General features: G+C 49.0%; 1 protein-coding gene across 2 annotated transcripts in view; it reads left to right on the plus strand.

Annotated features, from left to right (window-relative positions):
- Window positions 1-20,414, plus strand: part of STXBP5 (syntaxin binding protein 5) — a 210,609-nt gene that overhangs the window by 40,150 nt on the left and 150,045 nt on the right. For both annotated transcript variants that reach the window (XM_056852557.1, XM_056852558.1), the window contains exon 5: window positions 20,115-20,249. In XM_056852557.1, the coding sequence (XP_056708535.1) occupies window positions 20,115-20,249 (135 nt within the window). The remainder of the gene's footprint in view (window positions 1-20,114; window positions 20,250-20,414) is intronic.

Raw genomic sequence — 20,414 nt, forward strand, 5'->3', positions numbered from 1 at the left:
AGATGGAGACCATGCAGCGTGTGATGGGTGAGATGGCAGCGGCCCTGGACGCGCTGAAAGTGCAACCGCCTGCCGGCAACATCCCGGACGGAGCACCGGCAGCCCCTCCCGCGCCTCCTAGCCTCCCGTCCCGTCGGGACCTGAAAGTCACGTATGACGGTTCAGGGGACCAGTTGACCTTTTTCATGGTCCAAGTGGACATTTTTATGCGAGAACAGGGCCGAACCTTCACTTCCGAGGAGTCCCGAGTGCAGTACGTGGCTTCCTTACTGCAAGGGGAGGCGGCCGCCTGGATGGTGTTGCAGTATGAACTCCGCTCGCCGGTGCTGCGAACACTGGACGAGTTTATGGTAGCACTCCGCAACCGCTTTGAGGACCCGACTCTGGGTGAGCGGGCTAAAGCCTCCCTGATGCAACTGCGCCAAGGGACCAAGTCGGTGGCGCAGTATGCAAGTGAGTTCCAGTCACTGGCCAGCCGAATCCTAGACTGGAGTGAAGCCACTTTGGTACAGTGTTTCAGGGAGGGCCTCAACCCAGACCTCCAACATTGGGCCTTCATGCAAGGGAACCCCCCGGACGTGGAAGGTTGGGTTCGTCACGCTGCCGACATAGAGAATCGCAAACAACTCCTGACCTTGTCCAAACAACGCATCGGACGAGACCCGAGACCCCGAAGCGACCGGGGCCGAGACTTCCGACTGGGGGGCAGCGGGGGTCCCTCAGCCGCTGAACGCCGCAAGCGATTTGAGACCGGTGTCTGCCTGACCTGCGGAGGTAAGGGACACTTTGCGTCGCAATGCCCCTCTCGTGCGGGCCGTCCCAACCCCCCACGCCAAGCCCCGACCGAACCGCAGAAGGCGGCTGCCGAGGACCAACCCCGCCGCAGGAGCGGACCACCGGGCCGACGTTCCGGCGCACCCTCCGCTCTCCATGCGCGCCCCCAGGACGGGGCCTCCACTTCTACCGGCCCAACGGGGTCCCGGATTACAAATACTACTTTTGATTCGGACGGGTCCCCGACCGCCACCACTCCTTCCCCCTCTTCCAGCGAGGAGGAGGAGTGGGAACAGCCGGCAAAAAACGCCGTCGGTCTGCTGTAGAGGGGGCTCCGCAGCAGACCGCCCCTGTCGTTGTGCAAGGAGCTCCACCGATGGTAAGCGCCCAAGAGGACAATGTGTATGTGCGTGTTCACCTATCCCTACCGAAAGGGGGTCCCAGTTTAGAATTCCCCGCCTTGGTTGACTCGGGGTGTGCCCGCACCATGATTAGCGAGGAAACTGCCAAGAAACTGGGGGTCCGGCGCAAGCGGCTTCCGGGACCTCTCCGCTTTTCCCAAATGGACGGGAGTGATTTTAAACGGGGCCCGGTGACCCACAGAACTGCAGCCGTGATTATGTCCGTGGGAGAACATTGGGAACGCTTGTATTTTACCATTGCCCCTATTGTAACCCCTGTGGTGTTAGGGATGAACTGGCTACGGGGACACAACCCTTCCATCGACTGGGTTAAACGGGTGCTCTCGTTTCCCGAAAACCCCTGTGGGTTACATGATAAGGAACGGGTTGTCCGGACTCCGGCCGCCGCAGTAGTAGGGTTTCCCCCCCCAGCCACCGTTCCTCCTCAACTGCCCACCGAATACTCGCAGTTTGCGGACGTCTTTGATGTTAGGGAATGTGACGAGTTACCCCCCCACAGAGAAACGGACTGTGCCATCGAAATAGTGGGGGAAGGCAAACTGTCTAAGGGGAAGGTCTACCCCATGAGCCCTAGTGAAAAGGCGGTGTTACGGGACTATCTGGATGCCAACTTGGCGAGAGGTTTCATACGCCCTTCCAAGGCTCCTTATTCGGCCCCGGCCTTCTTTGTGAAGAAAAAGACGGGAGATTTAAGACTGTGTATTGACTTTCGTAGGCTAAACGCCGTTACCCAGTCTAACGCTTACCCTCTCCCTCTTATTCCCGACCTTCTAGCACAATTAAAGGAGGGCCGAATCTTCACCAAACTGGACTTAGTGGAAGCATACCACCGCATTCGCATTAAAGAAGGAGACGAATTCAAAACAGCCTTTTCCAGCTGTTTTGGAATGTTTGAGTACCTAGTCATGCCGTTCGGACTTTCGGGGGCTCCCAGTGTGTTTATGCAATTAATTAATGAGGTTTTGCATGATTTGCTGTTTCGGGGGGTGGTGGTGTTTCTCGATGACATCCTTATTTACTCTGAAACCATGGAAGAACATGTGCGCCTAGTGCGAGAAGTGCTCCAGCGGCTGCGGGAGCACAAACTGTATGCTAAGGTGTCCAAATGTGAGTTCCACCAACCTTCCATTACTTTTCTTGGGTACGTGATTTCCCACCAAGGGTTAGAAATGGACCCCGCAAAGGTCCAGGCGGTGCGGGATTGGGAACCCCCCACTACTCGCCGCCAGCTTCAGCAGTTTTTGGGGTTCGCCAACTTTTACCGGAACTTCATTCCTAACTTTGCCCAGGTTGCGCTTCCCCTCACTGCCCTGTTGCGTACCAAGGACAAGGGGGCTAGCGCCGCGCTACCCTCAGCCCGTTTGCAATGGTCCCCCCAGTGCCAGCAAGCTTTTGAACGTTTAAAGCTGCTTTTTTCATCCGAACCCGTTTTGGCTCACCCAGATTGCACCAAGCCTTTCGTGGTGCAAGTGGATGCCTCGGATGTGGCCATGGGCGGGGCCCTATTGCAGAGGGATGAAGGGGGGCGGTTGAGACCATGCGCCTACTTCTCCAAAAAGTTTTCCCAGTCCGAAATCAACTGGGCTATTTGGGAGAAGGAGGCGGCGGCGGTCAAACATGCCCTCACCATATGGAGACACTTCTTAGAAGGTGCCGAACTGCCGTTTGAAGTGTGTACCGATCACAAGAATCTTGAGGCTCTCAAGGGAGCTAGAAAGGCTCTCAACGCCAAACAAATTCGGTGGGCCCAATTTTTCGCTAAATTCCGGTTCACTCTCAAACATGTCCCTGGCAAGGAAAATGCCCTAGCCGACGCTTTGTCACGACTTCCCCAGTATCGCAACGATTTCGATCGCCCTGTTGATTCCCTGTTCACTCCCGAGCAGCGTGGGGAGGTCCCAAGCTTAGCCGTCACTACCCGGTCCCAAGCCCATCGACCAGAGACCCCCCCTACGCTCAAAGGTATCCCGGAAGCCTTCCAACAGCGGCTCCGGGACGCTTCCTTACAGGAGGAGGAGCACCATCTCCTCCCCACTGGCTTGGAACGAACCAACACTTGGTGGGTGCAAGGGGGAAAACTATATGTCCCATCCTCCCTTCGCAAAGAGGTATTGGGACTTGTACATGGTGCCAGGTTGGCGGGTCATTTTGGTTTCATAAAAACGCTTCACCTGGTACGGAGGCAGTTCTGGTGGCCCGGTATGAGAGCTGATGTGGAGCTGTATGTGCGCAGCTGCCCCACTTGCGCCACAGCTAAGAAACGGATGGGAAAACCCCCAGGGCTTCTCAAACCGCTTGAGAACCCCTCCCGTCCCTGGGAAGTCATAGCCATGGATTTTATCACCGACCTACCTCCTAGTCGGGGAAAAACGGTTCTCTGGGTAATCACGGACCTTTTTTCCAAACAGGTCCATTTCGTTCCATGTGCAGGGCTTCCTTCAGCCCAGGGCTTGGCTAAACTATTCGTCACACATGTCCTCAGGCTACACTCGATCCCGAGGAAGGTCCTCTCCGACCGGGGGGTCCAGTTTGTTGCCAAATTCTGGCGAGCCTTCCTAAAGCTCATGGGGGTGGAGGAACAGGGCCTGTCTTCCGCCTATCACCCCCAGACGGATGGTCAAACGGAACGAGTAAACGCGGTGGTAGAATGTTATTTGCATTGCTATGTAAATTTCCACCAGGACGACTGGGTCGACCTGCTGCCATTCGCCGAATATGCGTACAACAATGCGCCTCATTCCTCTACCGGCTTTAGTCCCTTCCAAGTAATATACGGGACGGAATTCGGTCCTTTCGGTTCCGCCCCCGTCACGCCAGAGCTCCAAGCCACCCCTGATCTTCAGGAGTGGATTCAGGTAGTTAAATCTACCTGGCCATGGCTGCTCAAAAGTCTTGAGAAGGCAAAAAGCAAGTACAAGGAACAGGCAGACAAACACCGGTCTCCGGGATGGGAACTAAAGGTGGGGGAGCAAGTCTATCTGTCCACCAAAAACCTCCGCTCTCTTCGTCCCTGCAAAAAACTGAGCGACCGTTATGTGGGACCTTTCCCCATTACCAGAGTAATCAACGAGGTTACCGTGGAACTGGAACTCCCAAAGACCCTCAAGGGAGTCCATCCCGTCTTTCATATAAGTCTCCTCAAACCTTATGTGGCAGCTCCCCAGTTCCACCCCCCTCCCGAACATGAGATTCCTACTGTGGTAGGAGGGGATACCCATCTGGAAATATCCAAGGTTTTAGATTCCAAATGGAAGAAAGGGAAACTGTTTTACTTTGTTCGTTGGAAAAACCTTGGGTCCGCTCACGACGAGTGGGTGGCCGCACCCCACATGGCGGCCCCTCGCTTGGTCCGAGAATTCCACCTCGCTTATCCCGATAAGCCTCGCCCTCTCGAGGACCCCGGAGGGGGGCCTTAAGGGGGGCAGAATGTGAGGGTCTCTGTCTATGTGTCTCTGCTTCCCATCACCTGCTTATCAGTGAACTCGTAAAAGCAGTTCACACCTTCTGGTCTCAGGCGCCAGGCCTGATTGCCCCAAGTATCTTCCCCCCCGCTGTTCTTCCTGTCAGTACTCCCTCAGGCCGATGCGGCCTTGGAAGTGTGATAGCTTCACCAGACTTCCTGGGACTCGTCTGATGTTTTGTATTATGCCAAGCTTGTAACTTCCCATAACAATAAGTGTGAACCCCAGTGCCCCAGTGCCCTGGAGTCAATATATTCTGTAAACCCGATTAGCCCCTCACTTGCAACTTGCTACCTGTGCCTGTCTCATCTCCTGATGTCTTCAATAAATCCTTTGTTTCTTTATCAACGTCTGAACATTTGATTTGGAGAAGTAAACTCAGAGAGAAGGGATCTCTCACAGGTAAGCTGCAGTACTGCAGTCCAAGCTCTGCTCACAACCTGAGTTCGATCCTGACGGAAGTCGGTTTCAGGTAGCTGGCTCAAGGTTGACTCAGTCTTTCATCCTTCCGAGGTCGGTGAAATGAGTACCCAGCTTGCTGGGGGTAAAGGGAAGATGACTGGGGAAGGCACTGGCAAACCACCCCGTAAACAAAGTCTGCCTAGGAAACGTCGGGATGTGATGTCACCCCATGGGTCAGGTGCTTGAACATGGGACCTTTATCTTTTTAATCCTTTGTATTATGCGGCAAATTTACAGTTAACAATGCGAGCACACACAGTATGTTTGAGTACAATAGACAACTTTGGCAGCGCAGAAGTCTAGAAAATAAGCTGTTAAAAAACTAAGAATGCATCTTGTCAAATAGAACATGGAACTTGATTACTAGATTTTAACAGCGTGACAATCCCTTTACTCTGAGTGTTCTAATATTTATCCTTAGTATTCAAATGTTTAGTATGGTTTGATTCCCACCCCCCCAAAAAAACTTGAAAATATTTTAAAACTCATTTCTTCTGAGCAGTTCAGTGTCCTTCCTGAAGAATTCACAAAATTTAGTAACTTTTTAATATTCTACTGCATGGCTGCCAATAGGAGATAAACTAGGAGTGCTGAAGTAGTGGGAAAAGTTGCCTCAGGTTCATGAAGTCAGCAAGTTATATTATGATTTCATGTGATGCTTGCAATGGGTCTGGTTCGTCTGAGGATGTGCCCAGAGGGAATCAGTATTTTGGGGATCCTTGGAGACTCTCACCTGCTCTTTTGTAAACAAAAGTGAAAACATTGATATGAAAAAAATACTGAAAGAAAAATTATTGTGACCTAGTTTGCAGTATCTTGCATTAACATGCAAAGTGTTCATAAAGACACATGATCATGAATTCTTGACTGCATTTTAATAATTAAAACACTCTTCACTCTGTAGTAGGAATTTCTGTATATCAGTGGAATAATGGCTTAATGTTAAATTTAAGAAATTAAATACAAGATCTTTTCTATATTCTAGCATGTTAAAGAAAAAAGACTGACAGTAAAGAATACTTTATGTTCAAGCTTGTTCTTGACACTTAATATCACTTTTAGAGTTAGTGCAGCTTCTTGTGTGCATTGTGTGTAAACAGGTGAGCTCAGTTCAGACTGAATGATAGTTTTCACTAATGGCTTGAACTTCCACAAGTCATGCAAACTGTGCATTATAATTACTTTTGTGTCTTTCATTGACCATCTGCTCAGCATTCCTGTTTCTTCCAAAAAGGAAGCAGTGGCTATAACTATGGTTTGTCAATTCAGATATCATGCCAAATCACAGGTATGGTTAAGACATTTGGTGTCTGTTTTACTAAGATATGTTTCTTGGTGAATGTGACTATTTATTAAGACCTTAGTTTCAGATTTTCATTGAACTGTTTCCTAAGATATACATTTACTTCCAAACTGTTTCAAAGTTTTTGTTGGTAGAAGAGGGGTGATTTTGACTGATTTCCTCTTTCTCACTGCATATCTAGGATATGCATGGCTTCTTGTACTCATGAGTCCTGTGTTCAACTATTTATGATCAGAAGGAGCTGCTGGGGGAATGGAAATGCAGGGAGGATCTGCATTGAGCAATACGCAGTAGGCTGATAGTCAGGATTCAACTCTGTTGCAATGAAAACTTATCTAGAAAATAGTAATACCTTCACCTGGTTTAAGTCTGAAAAAATGACAATTTTACATTGAAACTGGAAACAAAATAAAACAGGCTCAGGAGTTTTAGTCCCAACAGTAAATCCAGAGGTAATAACCTGTTGAGCAGGAGTGTTGAGAATCCTAGCAGCCTTCGCGACAGTTCTGTTACAGTTCTGTTGATATTAGGCAATGTCAGCTGGCTTGGTGCACATGATCAGTAATACTGATGAAAGGCAGATGTGTTTCTGGCCTCTATGCAGAGCATCAGAAGCATGCAGGAAATGCTGCTATTCAACTCTGCAAAGATGAAGAGTCCATGAGCAAGGACTTACTCTATTGGATAGTGTAAAAATCAGGGTACCAGTGACACTTGTTCTCATTCCAAATCAATGCTGAGTTCTGTAGCTCGTGTTAGTAATAAAGAAGATACGTTGTATTCTGACCCTGCTTTTTGTTTCCTGCCATACTTCTGCCTCGTCTCCATTTTGTAATAATTAATAGTACAACAGCTAGATGAAGTTTATTGCCCTGATGTATTATTAGAGACCATAGGACTTAGAGTTGGAGACTTTGCAGTCATCCTGCTTTGGTATTTTAGGGAATCATTCTCAATCCTACCAGTAATTTGGATACTGTAGTAAAAAAAATGTAGAGGTGATTTCTATTGATTTCCCCTTCTGGCTACATTCCCCAGCTCCCCCCTCCCCCAGTATACCCCATTCTGTTTTCAAGAATTTAGACGTGGCTTTGGGGGGGGGCATGGGCTCTGCAGTGGACATTGGCAACCCCCCACATTCAAAAATTATGAAGCCATGCCATCAGGTTCTTTTGGATAATACCAGAAAGCATTTATAGGCCCCTATGGTCGTTTGTATAAAAGGTAAGGTAAAGGTCCCCTGTGCAAGCACCGGGTCATTCCTGACCCATGGGGTGACATCACATCCCGACGTTTACTAGGCAGACTTTGTTTATGGGGTGGTTTGCCAGTGCCTTCCCCAGTCATCTTTCCTTTACCCCCAGCAAGCTGGGTATTCATTTCACCGACCTTGGAAGGATGGAAGGCCGAGTCAACCTTGAGCCAGCTACCTGAAACCGATTTCCGTCTGGATCGAACTCAAGTCGTGAGCAGAGCTTGGACTGCAGTACTGCAGCTTACCACTCAGCGCCACGGGGCTCCTGGTCATTGGTATACGCCTTATTAAATATCTGGCCTTCTGCAGGAGTTGCCTCTAGTTATAGGATATTTAGAACTAAAACAGATTTGTTTTGTTATCCTGGCTACTGGGATACTAAAAACTAGTTCAGGTGCTTGTAAAAATACACCATGTGCAACATTTCCTTTTTATTTATTTAGATATTTATACCCTGCTTTTCCTCCCAGTGGGGAACCAAAGTAGCATATACCGTTTTCCTTTGTTTTATCCTCACAACTATGCTGTGAGGTAGGTTAGGCTGTAATGATCCTATGCCTGAGGATGAGGGGAAGAGAGGCCTCAGGATGGCCTTCCCGTCACACACAGGTATTAGGCATTGCTATCAATTTTCCTGCCGACCTACGTTTTCCAGACACCCTCCAGGCCTGAGGATTGGATGGAGGAAAAGCTGGAGCCAATCACTGATGAGAAGGTAGAACTTTGACAAAGAGCGTATAAGACTCTGCACAGGAAAGGAGTATGTTCACACTCTGATGCAGGGTAGCAGTGAGGCTGCATTTGGTGGAACTTTGTTCCACACCCCATGATGGGGGTGAGTCTGACCTGAAGTGGATCAAGCACTGAAACAAAATTGGGAATCAAGTAAGACAGTCATGTCAGGGAACTTCATTGTTTTCCAGCTTGGGTTCCTTTCCCCGGACATTTTGCCTTGTCTGTTTGTAGTGTATCCTGTGTTAATTCTTCTGTTCTCCTCGGAGGGAAGGGCATCTTCAATCTTGGATGATTCTCGCCGCATGCCCGGGGAGGCAGAAGGAAGTTCCGCTTCCTGTTAGTAAAGTGGGAATCGATCCCCTCAGTTTCTTCCTGTCACCAGGGAGTGCAAGCTTGACTAGCAGCTCTGCTCAGCGATTTTACCTTAGATTAAAGATTTCACCTTCCTTTCACTCTAGGGTTGCCAGGTCCCTCTTCACAACCAGCGGGAAGTTTTTGGGGTGGAGCCTGAGGAGGGCGGGGTTTGGGAAGGGACTTCAATGCCATAGAGTCCAATTGCCAAAGTGGCCATTTTCTCCCTGGGAACTGATCTCTATTGGCTGGAGATCAGTTGTAATAGCAGGAGATCTCCAGCCATTACCTGGAGGTTGGCAACCCTACTTCACTCCGTTCTAACTTTCTACAATTTCAGCCTTTCCTGCTTGTATCTACCTCAGCCTTTACCTTATTTAACCCAATTCCTAGCCGTTTTCACCTCCTTTCTCCCTTATCTCAAACCCCTCTGGCTTTCAAAACTAATATTTTTGTTCACTCTGCATGAGTTCTTCATGCCTCATATTCTGCCATTCAGTAGGGCAAGCCCTGACTGAAAAGAGAGTTATCTGGGAACGGGAAGGGTGATCTGGGCCCTACCCAATCAAGACCTGGAACCAGAGTGATGGCAGCCAGTTAAGGCTTTTGCCTACTCCAGGGCTGAAGGGAGGAAGAGGGTGGGATGGAGAGGTTGTTGTAAGGAAATCTCTTTGTGAGGCTGTGACCCCATAGGCGCCGGGCCAGAGAAGTCTTTCCCGCTGCTGGGCTGACTTAGAGATGCCTCCTTGGCCTCAGACCAGCCGGAATCGGAGTCAGAACTTTCCTCCCCCTCCATGGCTGCCAGCTTGGCCTGACGGCAAGTTTACCTCTGGCTATCTGGAAGCCAGAATCCTCCTTGGCCTCCGCTTGCCCCTATTTATATCCTGTGGGGCTGGTATAGCTCCTCACCTGTCTTGGCCCTAGCCTTGTCCAGAGAGCCTATACAGGGCTGTGGCCCTCTGACGGCTGCTCGGCCTCCCCTTGCTCAAAGTCCCCTCCGAGGACAGGCTGTGCTGCTTGCCATTGCCCCGGCCTTACCTGCTGGGCGGCGCAGTTTGAGTCTCGGGGTGATCGTCTTGGCCCACCCCCGGCTTCTCCTGACTGGGGCGGGCGCTGCAGCCAGGTCTGGCTTGCCCCGCTGCCTCACCTCACCATCTGGGCCCGCCTTGCATCCTGCTGCACTGCGGAGCTTCTTTCTCCAGGCACTCCCCTCTGGGGCCTGGCGCAGACGCATCTTGCGCCCCAGGCCTTGCCAGTGCCTCCTGAGCATCCCCGGTGAGTTGGGGTTTGTGTAGAAGGCCCGGGTTGGGCCCAGGAGGTAGGCTGCCCAGGAGGTAGGCAACCCAGGACACCTATCAACAATAAAACCCTGGAAGGCAACAACCCTATTTTCTGTTTGGCCCCCAAATAAAACCCCCATCTACAGGTACAAGTTTTCATCTTGTCTTTGTGCTGCTTTAGTCATGCAACTACATGCTGTTGCTGGGGAGGAAAGGTATCATCCATTTCTCAAGAAGGAGAGATGCTTATCTAATATAAATATAGCTAGTTAGCAAAAGTGTTTTATTTTTAGTATTCTGTGCTGTTCTACCTATCTATACATTTATCCCAAATATCTGTCTGTAGATTTATCCCAAATATGTGTTCAGTGTATATACTTGGCAAATAAAAAGGTATAAAATTGGATGAGAGTGACAGGCCTAGCCTGGGCGATGTACAGAGAATGCCAGGCATAGTCTGACAGAGAATGTTGTTCTTTCACCAGGTGCTGCCCAAGGTCAGCCTCACCAACGGTCAACTGCCAACTATGTATTTTGACTCTGAACTTCGTGGGAACTTATTCCGGTGGGAGGGGGGTTGCCATGGTTTCCTGTGTTATTCTGTGTTCTTTCATTTATACCCAGCACCAAGCTTTTAGTTCTCATAAGTGCCGTCTTGATTCCTAGCTACTGTTAACCTGTGGATTCTCCAATAAATCAACTCTCTTTTGGACTACTTGTCTGTGGATGTTGTTTGTGGGATTGTCACGGGGCAAGTGCTTACATTACGGCACTTATCTCCTTCTTACCTTTTGTACCTGGACTCAAGTCCCTGGCTGGAGCCCTAAGGGGATCGCCGGGGCCTCGGGTGGAGCAGAGGACGTGCTCCCCGGGTGCCTAGACTGTGGCTGGAGCCCTGGAGGGTTCGCCAGGAAACTCGTCTCCACAACGTGGCCTGCAAGACGAGGATCCCGCTTTGTTGCAGGACGTTTTGGAAGAAACGCTACAGGCTGATGCGGAGACTACCCGGCTTGTTGGTTTCGTAAGTGACCAGTGGCGTCGTCTGGCCACGGCGTTCCCCTGGAAGTCTTCGGACGCCGATCAGCTTGCCCAGGACGACCTTCAGCAACTGGACAGTTTACTCGAAGAAGTCTGACTGGCGCAAGAGGACCTAGCCACTTTGATTCGATTGTTGGCGGAGCTCACCCTCCGTGAGTTACCACGTACGCCAGCGGTCACAATCCAGGGCCCCGCGGAGTTTTCCACTATGGTGGGAGCTGTAGGGGGAGATATCCTGTCAACCGTTCCCAATCCCGTTTGGTGCCAACGGGAAGCTCAGAACGTGGTGGCCAGGACGGTTATGGTCCTCCTGGACTTGCCACCGACCACGACAACGGTGGCCGAGGTCGAGAAGCTACTGGTCCCTGAGTTTGGCTCTGCCTCAACGGATCTAGCTGCCCAGGTTCAGCCGCTGTTGGGCCAATCCAAGGAGATTGCAACGTGATGCCCTACCGATCGTGACAATGGCTGCCGCCGCCAAACTCAAGGCGGATCAAGCCCTTGCTGACCAAAAGCGAGCGGAGGAACAACGTTTGGCCGATGCGGCTGCTGCTCGGGCGCGAGCAGCGGCAGGAACCGATGTGCGCGCGAAGGGGTCCAGAGGACTGGGACAGTATTTCCCTTCCTTTTCACCGGATCGTGGTCTGCCCCGGGAGGCGACGCGCAGACAACGGCTCGCCTTCTCTTCCGACGTGCTGGAATATTCGGATGAGGAGGATTTTTACAGTGAGGGGGACAAATGGAATACCAACTTTCGTGTCAGTCAAGCCCGCCGCACCGAGGCATCTCAAGAGGAGGTTCATCTACGGTTCCTAAACCGGGACTTAACGGACCGCTTGGCTCGTGTGCAAGACCAAATGGATGTACTGATGCGGGAATACGACCGTCTACAGCGCACTCAAACGACTCCGGCGGCGCCACCGCAAGTGCCACCGCCAGCACTGCCACCGCAAGCGCCCCCAGCACGACTGGTCCAGCCGCCCTGGCGCCGCCGGCCCAACCACTCCCTGGACAGCCTCCGGCACCTCCTCCGGCGATCCCAGTTGTGCAGTGGAATCAACCCTGTCTATGAGTGACTTATGATGGCTCCGTGGAGACATTACCCTGTTTTCTGCACCAAGTGGACAGTTATATGAGGGAACAGGGGCACCACTTTCCCACGGAAAATAGGGTTCGGTTCGTCTCCTCGCTCTTGGTGGGAAAGGCCGTGGATTGGATGGTCCTTCAGTTCGACACATGGGCCTGATCCATCCGTTCGCTTAACGAGTTTATGCGAGTGTTACGGCGACGGTTTGAAGACCCGTTCCAAGGGGAGAAGGCCAAAGTCGCCCTCCTTCAGCTCCATCAAGGATCCTCTTCAGTCAGAGACTTTGCTGATGAGTTTCAACGACTAGCAATTAAGATAGTGGATTAGACTGAGGCTACTCGGGTGCATTATTTCCGTGAAGCCTTGCATCCCGAGATATTGAACTGGGCTTACATGCAACGGGATCTAGCCACCCTGGAGGAGTGGATCCTACTGGCAGAAGAAGTTGAGAGCCGCCGCCAGTTCATACCCTTGGCCTGACATCGAGCCAAGGAGGGAGCAAACCAGAAAGCCCATCCAAAAGCTGCGGCTCCCGTCCCGCGGAGGCCGGCTCAACCCGCGCAAGACCGAGTGTTGCGTTTTCAGAGGGGAGCCTGCCTTGTTTGCGGTGGCATTGGTCATTTTGCTGCGGCCTGCCCGTCTCGTCCGGAGCAGCCAACTCCCGCTCCCCGCCTGGAGGGGACACCCCGCGGAAGGGGACGTGCTCAGAGGAGAAGCTCTGCGACGGATCGCAGTGCCGCACCGGGGCGGAGAGCGCCCAACCCTCCATGTCGAGGAGCCGGAACACGAGATTTCGCCAGCGGACCCATTGGGGTCCCGGATTACAATTGGCCCGTCGGGGTCCCGGATTACAGTTGCCCCAACGGGGGATGGTTCAGCATCGTCGAATGAGGACCGCTACTGGGATTCCGCCTTGAACCTGGAGTCTCCCCTGGATCTGTCAAAAAACGGACTGGGTCTGCAGTGAGTGGAGCGGCCCTGCAGACCTCCGCAGACGTTTCTGCCAAACCCAAGGCTCCTGTAAAGGTGAGTGAAGTGGGAGAGACTGTATATGTGGATGTGGAATTACAACATCATAGCAAGGGACCCCAGTTACGAGTTAAAGCTCTTATAGACTCGGGATGTGCCCGCTCTTTGATCAATGAAGCCACTTTCAAGGCACTCAAGGTAAAATCAGTGCCTCTACCAACCCCCATTCATTTCGCCCAAAAGGATGGCAGTGACTTTAAAGGTGGACCTGTTGACTGTCACACTAGGGGAGTGGCGATGGGCATCGGTCACCATTGGGAACAAATCGACTTCACTATAGCTCCCAATATACGATACACTGTCGTATTGGGAATTAATTGGCTGAGGGGATACAGCCCCTCCATTAACTGGGAGGCCGAGACGTTATCATTTTCAAGCCCAAGTTGCGAACAGCATCGGTATGAAATGGCTGTTAAAACTGTACTCCCGACAACCCCTGCCTTGGTTTTGGACGCCTCTGGGTCATCCCAACTACCTGCTGAATACCAGGACTTTGCAGATGTCTTTGATGTACAAGAGTGTGATGTACTACCCCCTCCCCGCAGAACAGACTGTGCTATTGAGGTGGTGGGGGAGGGGAAACTACCCAAAAGCAAGATTTATCCCATGAGCGCGTCTGAACGAACAGTGCTTCATGACTTCTTAGACAAGAATTTGGCTCAAGGTTTTATCCGACCTTCTACTGCCCCGAATTCAGCCCCAGCTTTCTTCGTGCGCAAAAAGACCAGTGACTTGCGATTATGCATTGACTTTTGAAAACTCAATGCAATCACCCAGACCAATGCCTACCCCATTCCTTTGATCTCAGATATTTTGGGACAGTTAAAGGAGGGACACATTTTCACCAAGTTGGACTTTGTCGAAGCCTATTATAGAGTCAGGATCTGAGAAGGAGACGAGCCCCTCACAGCCTTTTCCAGTTGCTTTGGTATGTTTGAATTTTTAGTGATGCCGTTTGGATTGAAGGGGGCTCCGGGGGTCTTCATGCAACTCATTAATGAAATACTGCATGACTTGCTATACAAAGGAGTGGTGGTTTATTTAGATGACATTTTTATTTACTCTAAAACCATGGATGAACATGTCGCCCTGGTTAGGTAAGTCTTACAACGTCTTAGACGCAATCAACTCTATGCTAAGGTATCCAAGTGTGAATTTCACCAAAAGCAATTGACTTTTCTGGGCTATATAATTTCACACCATGGACTCACGATGGACCCAGAGAAAGTGCAAGCAGTAACCACTTGGGAACCACCCTCAACCCATAAACAGGTTCAAAGGTTTCTCGGATTCGCAAATTTCTACAGGGGTTTCATTCCCAGCTTTGCTCAAATTGCACTGCCCATCACAGACCTCCTTAAGACTAAAGGCAAGGGAAGCGCAGCCACCCTGCCTTCGGCTAAAGTGAATTGGACACCCCAGTGCCAAACTGCTTTTGACAGTCTCAAATGACTGTTTACCTCCGAACCAGAACAAATGTTTATAGTCCAGGTAGATGCTTCAGATGTTGTGATGGGAGGTGCTTTATTGCAGTGAGGGAGGGACGGTCAACTCCATCCGTGTGCTTACTTCTCAAAGAAGTTCACACATTCTCAGCTCAATTGGCCAATCTCAGAAAAGGAGACGGCCGCGGTCAAGCACGCCCTCACCGTGTGGAGACAATTTTTGGAGGGTTCTAAAGTCCCTTTTGAGGTATGGAGCTATCACAGAAACCTGGAGGCGTTGACGGGGGCTCACAGACTGTCCGCGAAACAGGTACGATGGGCGGACTTCTTTGCCCAATTCCGCTTTGTACTGAAGTACGTGCTGGGGAAGCAAAACTTGCTGGCTGATGCTTTGTCTAGACTTCCCCAATACCCTACCAAGGTTGAGTGCCCCACCGAGTCCCTCTTTACTCCAGCTCAGAGGGGTTTACTGCTCACCCTGGCAGTGCAAACCCGGTCGCAGACCCGGCTCCCGATACAGCCTTCTCAGGGGGGAAAAGCCCAAAGCCTGACCACGTCGGTCGGCCTGTCCACCCCGCTTCCCGTGCCTCCTTCACCAGCTCTGGCTCCACCCCCCATGCAATCCCGAAATGCCAGTCCCGAGGGGCAGGGGCCCGTCCGCCCAGGCAAACCAACAGCCCAAACCCCCCCGACAACACCGACTCCTTCTCCTGCAATGAACCCTGCTAGCGTGGTGCCCACTACGCCGGACATGGAGGGACTAACCGATTCCTTCAGGGAAACTCCATGGTGGTTGCCAAGCCGAACTCTCTGCTAAGACCCTCCCAACGTCACTGATAGAACACGGGGGTTATTGGTATAAAGACTCCAGATTGTATGTGCCTAAGGTACTACGGAGGGAGGTTCTACATCTGGTTCATGGGGCCAAAACCGCAGGACATTTTGGTTTTCTTAAGATGTAACATTTACTGAGGAGACAGTTTGGTGGGCGGGCATGCGATCTGACGTGGATTCATTCATCCGCAGTTGCCCAGTGTGTGCTGCTGCCAAAAGACCCTAGGGCAAATCACCTGGACTATTACAACCTTTGGAAACCCCCACCAAACCCTGGGAAGTGATTGCAATGGATTTCATGACTGATCTACCCCTCAGCGAGGGAAAAACTACTTTGGGTAATCACGGACCTGTTCTCGAAACAGGTGCATCTTGTACCTTGCGCGGGCATCCCTTCCGCCCCAAAACTGGCCCGCCTCTTCGTGACGCACATCTTTCAATTGCACGGATTTCCGCTCAAGGTGGTCAGCAACCGTGGAAGTAGTTTTGTGGCTAAATTCTGGAAAGCTTTCCTAAAATTGGTTGGGGTGGAACAAGGACTGTCAACCGCCTTCCATCCCCAAACAGACGGCCAAACTGAACGGGTGAATGCTGTGCTAGAATGTTATTTGCGCTGTTATGTTAATTACCACCAAGATGATTGGGTTGAGTTGTTGCCCTTTGCTGAATATGCTTACAATAACGCGGTACACCAGTCCACTGGGTTTAGCCCTTTTCAAGCTGTGTATGGACACGATTTTGGCCCCATCAGCCATGTGGACATGTCTGAGGTGGTGGGAGGTGGAGACGTGGCTGCCTGGGTACACACGATTCAAACCACCTAGCCATGGTTAATAAAAAATCTGGAACAAGCCAAAAGCAAGTACAAAGCTCAAGCTACGCTGGTGGGGGGGGGGAGGAGCATTTTGAAATTGCTAAGATCCTGGACTCGCGTGTCCATCATGGTTCCCTCCAGTATCTAGTTTGCTGGAAGCACTTCAGTTCTGCTCAGGACGAATGGGTACACTCGCGCGACATTTCCGCCCCTCGCCTGGTCCATGAATTCCATGATGCCTACCCGCATAAGCCATCGCCCGGAAAATGAAAGGGGGGCCTTTGGGGGGGCAGAATGTCAGGCCTAGCCTGGGCGATGTACAGAGAATGCCAGGCATAGTCTGACAGAGAATGTTGTGCTTTCACCAGGTGCTGCCCAAGGTCAGCCTCACCAACGGTCAACTGGCAACTATGTATTTTGACTCGGAACTTCATGGGAACTTATTCCGGTGGGAGGGGGGTTGCCATGGTTTCCTGTGTTATTCTGTGTTCTTTCATTTATACCCATCACCAAGCTTTTAGTTCTCATAAGTGCCGTCTTGATTCCTAGCTACTGTTAACCTGTGGATTCTCCAATAAATCAACTCTCTTTTGGAATACTTGTCTGTGGATGTTGTTTGTGGGATTGTCACAGGGCAAGTGCTTACACAGAGCGAGAATTCCTGAAATAGTGTACCAGTGTCATATAGTGGTCAATGTGTCAGACTAGGATCTGGGAGATCCAGGTTCCAATCACCACTCTGTCATGGAAGCTTTCTGAGTGACCGGTTGGGTCAGTCACACGCTCTCAGCCTAACCTGCTCACAAGATGGTTGAGGATAAAATGGAGGAGAGGAGAGCAATTTTAGCCAGTTTGGGGCCCACTTGGGAGAAAGGTGGGATATAGAAGTAAATAAATTGCCTGCAAGCTGGCTGCTCAGTCACAATTTACCTTTAAAGAAAAGTGTTGTGGGGGAATAGCAAGTCTGGTTTTCCCCACACATGCACATACACATGTGATAGTGAATAGTGAACTGGCGTGGAGCAGTCTATCCAATTTTAGCACTTGCACTATATTAACATTTGTCTAGTATTAATATTGATATGCCGTATATCCCCAAGTGGTGACATCAGAAGAATAGCAAGTTCCTTGGTTTGGGAGGGAATTCATAATATTGGGGTGTGACACTGGAACCCAGTTCAGGAGGCGCAGTGTCCAGTGTTAAGGATTTATCACAAAGATGTGTAGACAAACACAAAGATAAAGACTGATGTGAGGAAGAGACATCTGATAAAAGCACCCTGTTTTTTCCCTCTACCTCAGTTTCCTCAGTCCTCACTGTGGTCCTCCCAATCAAAGTGCATGTTTGACAAGATAAGGCTTTTGATACCAAGCAGCACCTTTCTGGGGTCAAAAGGGAGTGCTAGGGTAAGGGGAACGCAGGGGAAATCCTCTTCTGCCAGCACCTTCTGACAGTTTGGTGGCTAGGTTTCCTGTCTGCTGACAACAGTTCACAGTGATATACAAGAGAACAATTGTAATCAAAATAAAAGGTTTTACAATCAAAAACTGCATTAACCAATAAAAATCAGTCAAAAATCTTGGCTAGTAATAATGTTTTAAGCTAAAAGAAGGAGGAGGTGGAGAGCTTTGCTTCTTGATTGGAACCTCAGTGTTTGAGATTTTGTAATAAAGCCTTTTTTTAGAAAACAAATGCTGTTTAATTGTTATGCATTACGTCAAGTTTTACAGATCATGATAAAGGTTTTGCCTAAGTAGCTTTGACAGTTTTATCAAAGGAGACATATGGCCTACAACTAGCAAAGGATTTCCTTTGCAAGAATCTGCAAATTGCCTCTCAAGTGACCTTGTTTCACTATTAATACATTTACGTAAGTAATTATGCAAAATGCATTTAGACTCAATAGGAGTTTAGTAATGTTAGCTTGGATTAGTGCTGCACCACAGCAGCTCTACTTGAACACTCCGTCCATCCTTTGTACGGTTTTACTAGTCAGGGCCATGCCCAGGAACTCCAAGATAATATGCCTTTCCTCTAAAGGTGAAGATGGTAGGCAATACTTGAATTCCTGTGTTTTCTGTACCACAGTAATGGAAGGTTAGGCATATGTTGAATGATACATCTCACTCATCACAATTAGAATTCTGAAAAGAAAGATTCACAGATTTTTAAAAGAGCTCTAGCTTCTCTTCTTTGTGAGGGTTGATTTTAGTAAATAATGTGCTCTCTAAATGTAAATACTTCCTAAATTGTATTTCTTGTAAATTACAGATACACACTTGTTTTGAATTTTCTTAATTGTTGTTTCAAATGTTGTTTCTCATCTAGTTTTTGTTCCACTTACATAGTTAAAAGCATAGACCTAATTTAATTGTATATTGTTCCTGACAAGAAAGTGAGCAACAACTTTTGTTCTTATCCTTCTCCAAGTATTAAAAAAAATTATTAACTGTCCTGGGAATGAGGTTTGGGGGACATGACTATAATTGAGTCCTAGCTGGAGAAAGGCCATTTTTAAATGCCAGAAATAAAATTATGTGTAGATCCCTCTTGAAAATTACAATCTTGGTTATGAAACTTTCTGGTTGGGTTCTTTCAGGGGTTTTTTGTGTTTAACATTTGGAGGGATGTGCAAACTATTTTTCAAAGAACTATTCAGCATGGGGAGTATGAGATTGCCCCGACAAAATTAATGTAAAAGTATATGTGTAGGGTTGCCAACCTCCAGGTACTAGCTGGAGATCTCCTGCTATTAAAACTGATCTCCAGCTGATAGAGATCAGTTCACCTGGAGAAAATGGCTGCGTTGGCAATTGGACTCTATGGCATAGAAGTCCCTCCCTTCCCCAAACCCCACTCTCCTCATGCTCTGCCCTAAAAACTTCCCGCCAATGGCGAAGAGGGACCTGGCAACTCTCTCTATATGTAACTAATTAAGATCACCTGAACAAAGAGGGGACTGGACATGTTCATGGCTACTAGTAAAAATGGATATTTGTCATGATGCATATCTATTCTCTCCAGGATCTGAGGAGCATGCCTATTATATTAGGTGCTGGGGAACACAGGCAAGACAATGCTGCTGCAGTTGTCTTGTTTGTGGGCTTCCTAGAGGCACCTTGTTGGCCACTGTGTGAACAGACTGCTGGACTTGATAGATCTTGGTCTGATCCAGCATGGCCTTTCTTATATTCTTATGTTGATTTGATTTCCCATCTATCATGTTATACGACATCTCCCTTCCACATGCTGAAAATTTTCAGAGAATCCTGGGAAATACCACTGTTGGAAGTTTTGTGTATAGCTTCCTGTTGCTTACTTTTAAATCACAAATGCCTATTCAATCTGCCTTATCAATTGTGAGTAGCGCATTTCCCAAGCTCAAATCTAACTTATAAAACTGTTTTCATAGCAGTTCTGCCTTGAGAGTCAGTTTCAAGCAAATCTTTGAACATAAGCAGTATATAAAGTAGAAAACTTCATCCAGAATGATGGGTTTGGAAGGTTACATGATGTGAAGCCGTTTCACCTTAATAGCCATTATGCATTTTTTTTTGTACAGTAGTACATTATGTGACTATCATATGTAAGACTGGCTGTGAATAGATTTTTTTTTTTTTAAGACAGTTATGCCGCCTCAGTGTATGTTATGTTAAAAAAGTGAACTGCCGCTAAATTTCATGACTGGAATTAATGGCTTGGGGGAGAATTAAATAAATAGGTGTGGGTGTATGTGATACAGTGACCTTTCTTGATTTTGCCATTTGGTCTTTAGATTTAGAGAAGTCGTCTTTATTTCCATTTTTGATGTGTTCTCTTACAGGATAACATTTTGCCATCTGCCTTTCCAAAGTAAATGGCTGTATGTGGGCACTGAAAGAGGAAATATACACATTGTCAATGTGGAGTCCTTCACTCTCTCAGGCTATGTCATCATGTGGAATAAAGCCATTGAACTGTAAGTATAATCTAGGTGAAAAGAAATATGGTTCTTTTGGACACTGTTTTCCTGTTTCCTAAGGTGCTCTTGATTGATTTGTGTGTATGTGAGAATGAGAGCACTAAATATCAGTATTAGGTTTTTTTATTGTAGTAAAACCTTACATACTGACTTGTTAAGTAT

The sequence above is a fragment of the Euleptes europaea genome, chromosome 7, assembly GCF_029931775.1.
Source record: "Euleptes europaea isolate rEulEur1 chromosome 7, rEulEur1.hap1, whole genome shotgun sequence".
Taxonomy (NCBI): domain Eukaryota; kingdom Metazoa; phylum Chordata; class Lepidosauria; order Squamata; family Sphaerodactylidae; genus Euleptes; species Euleptes europaea.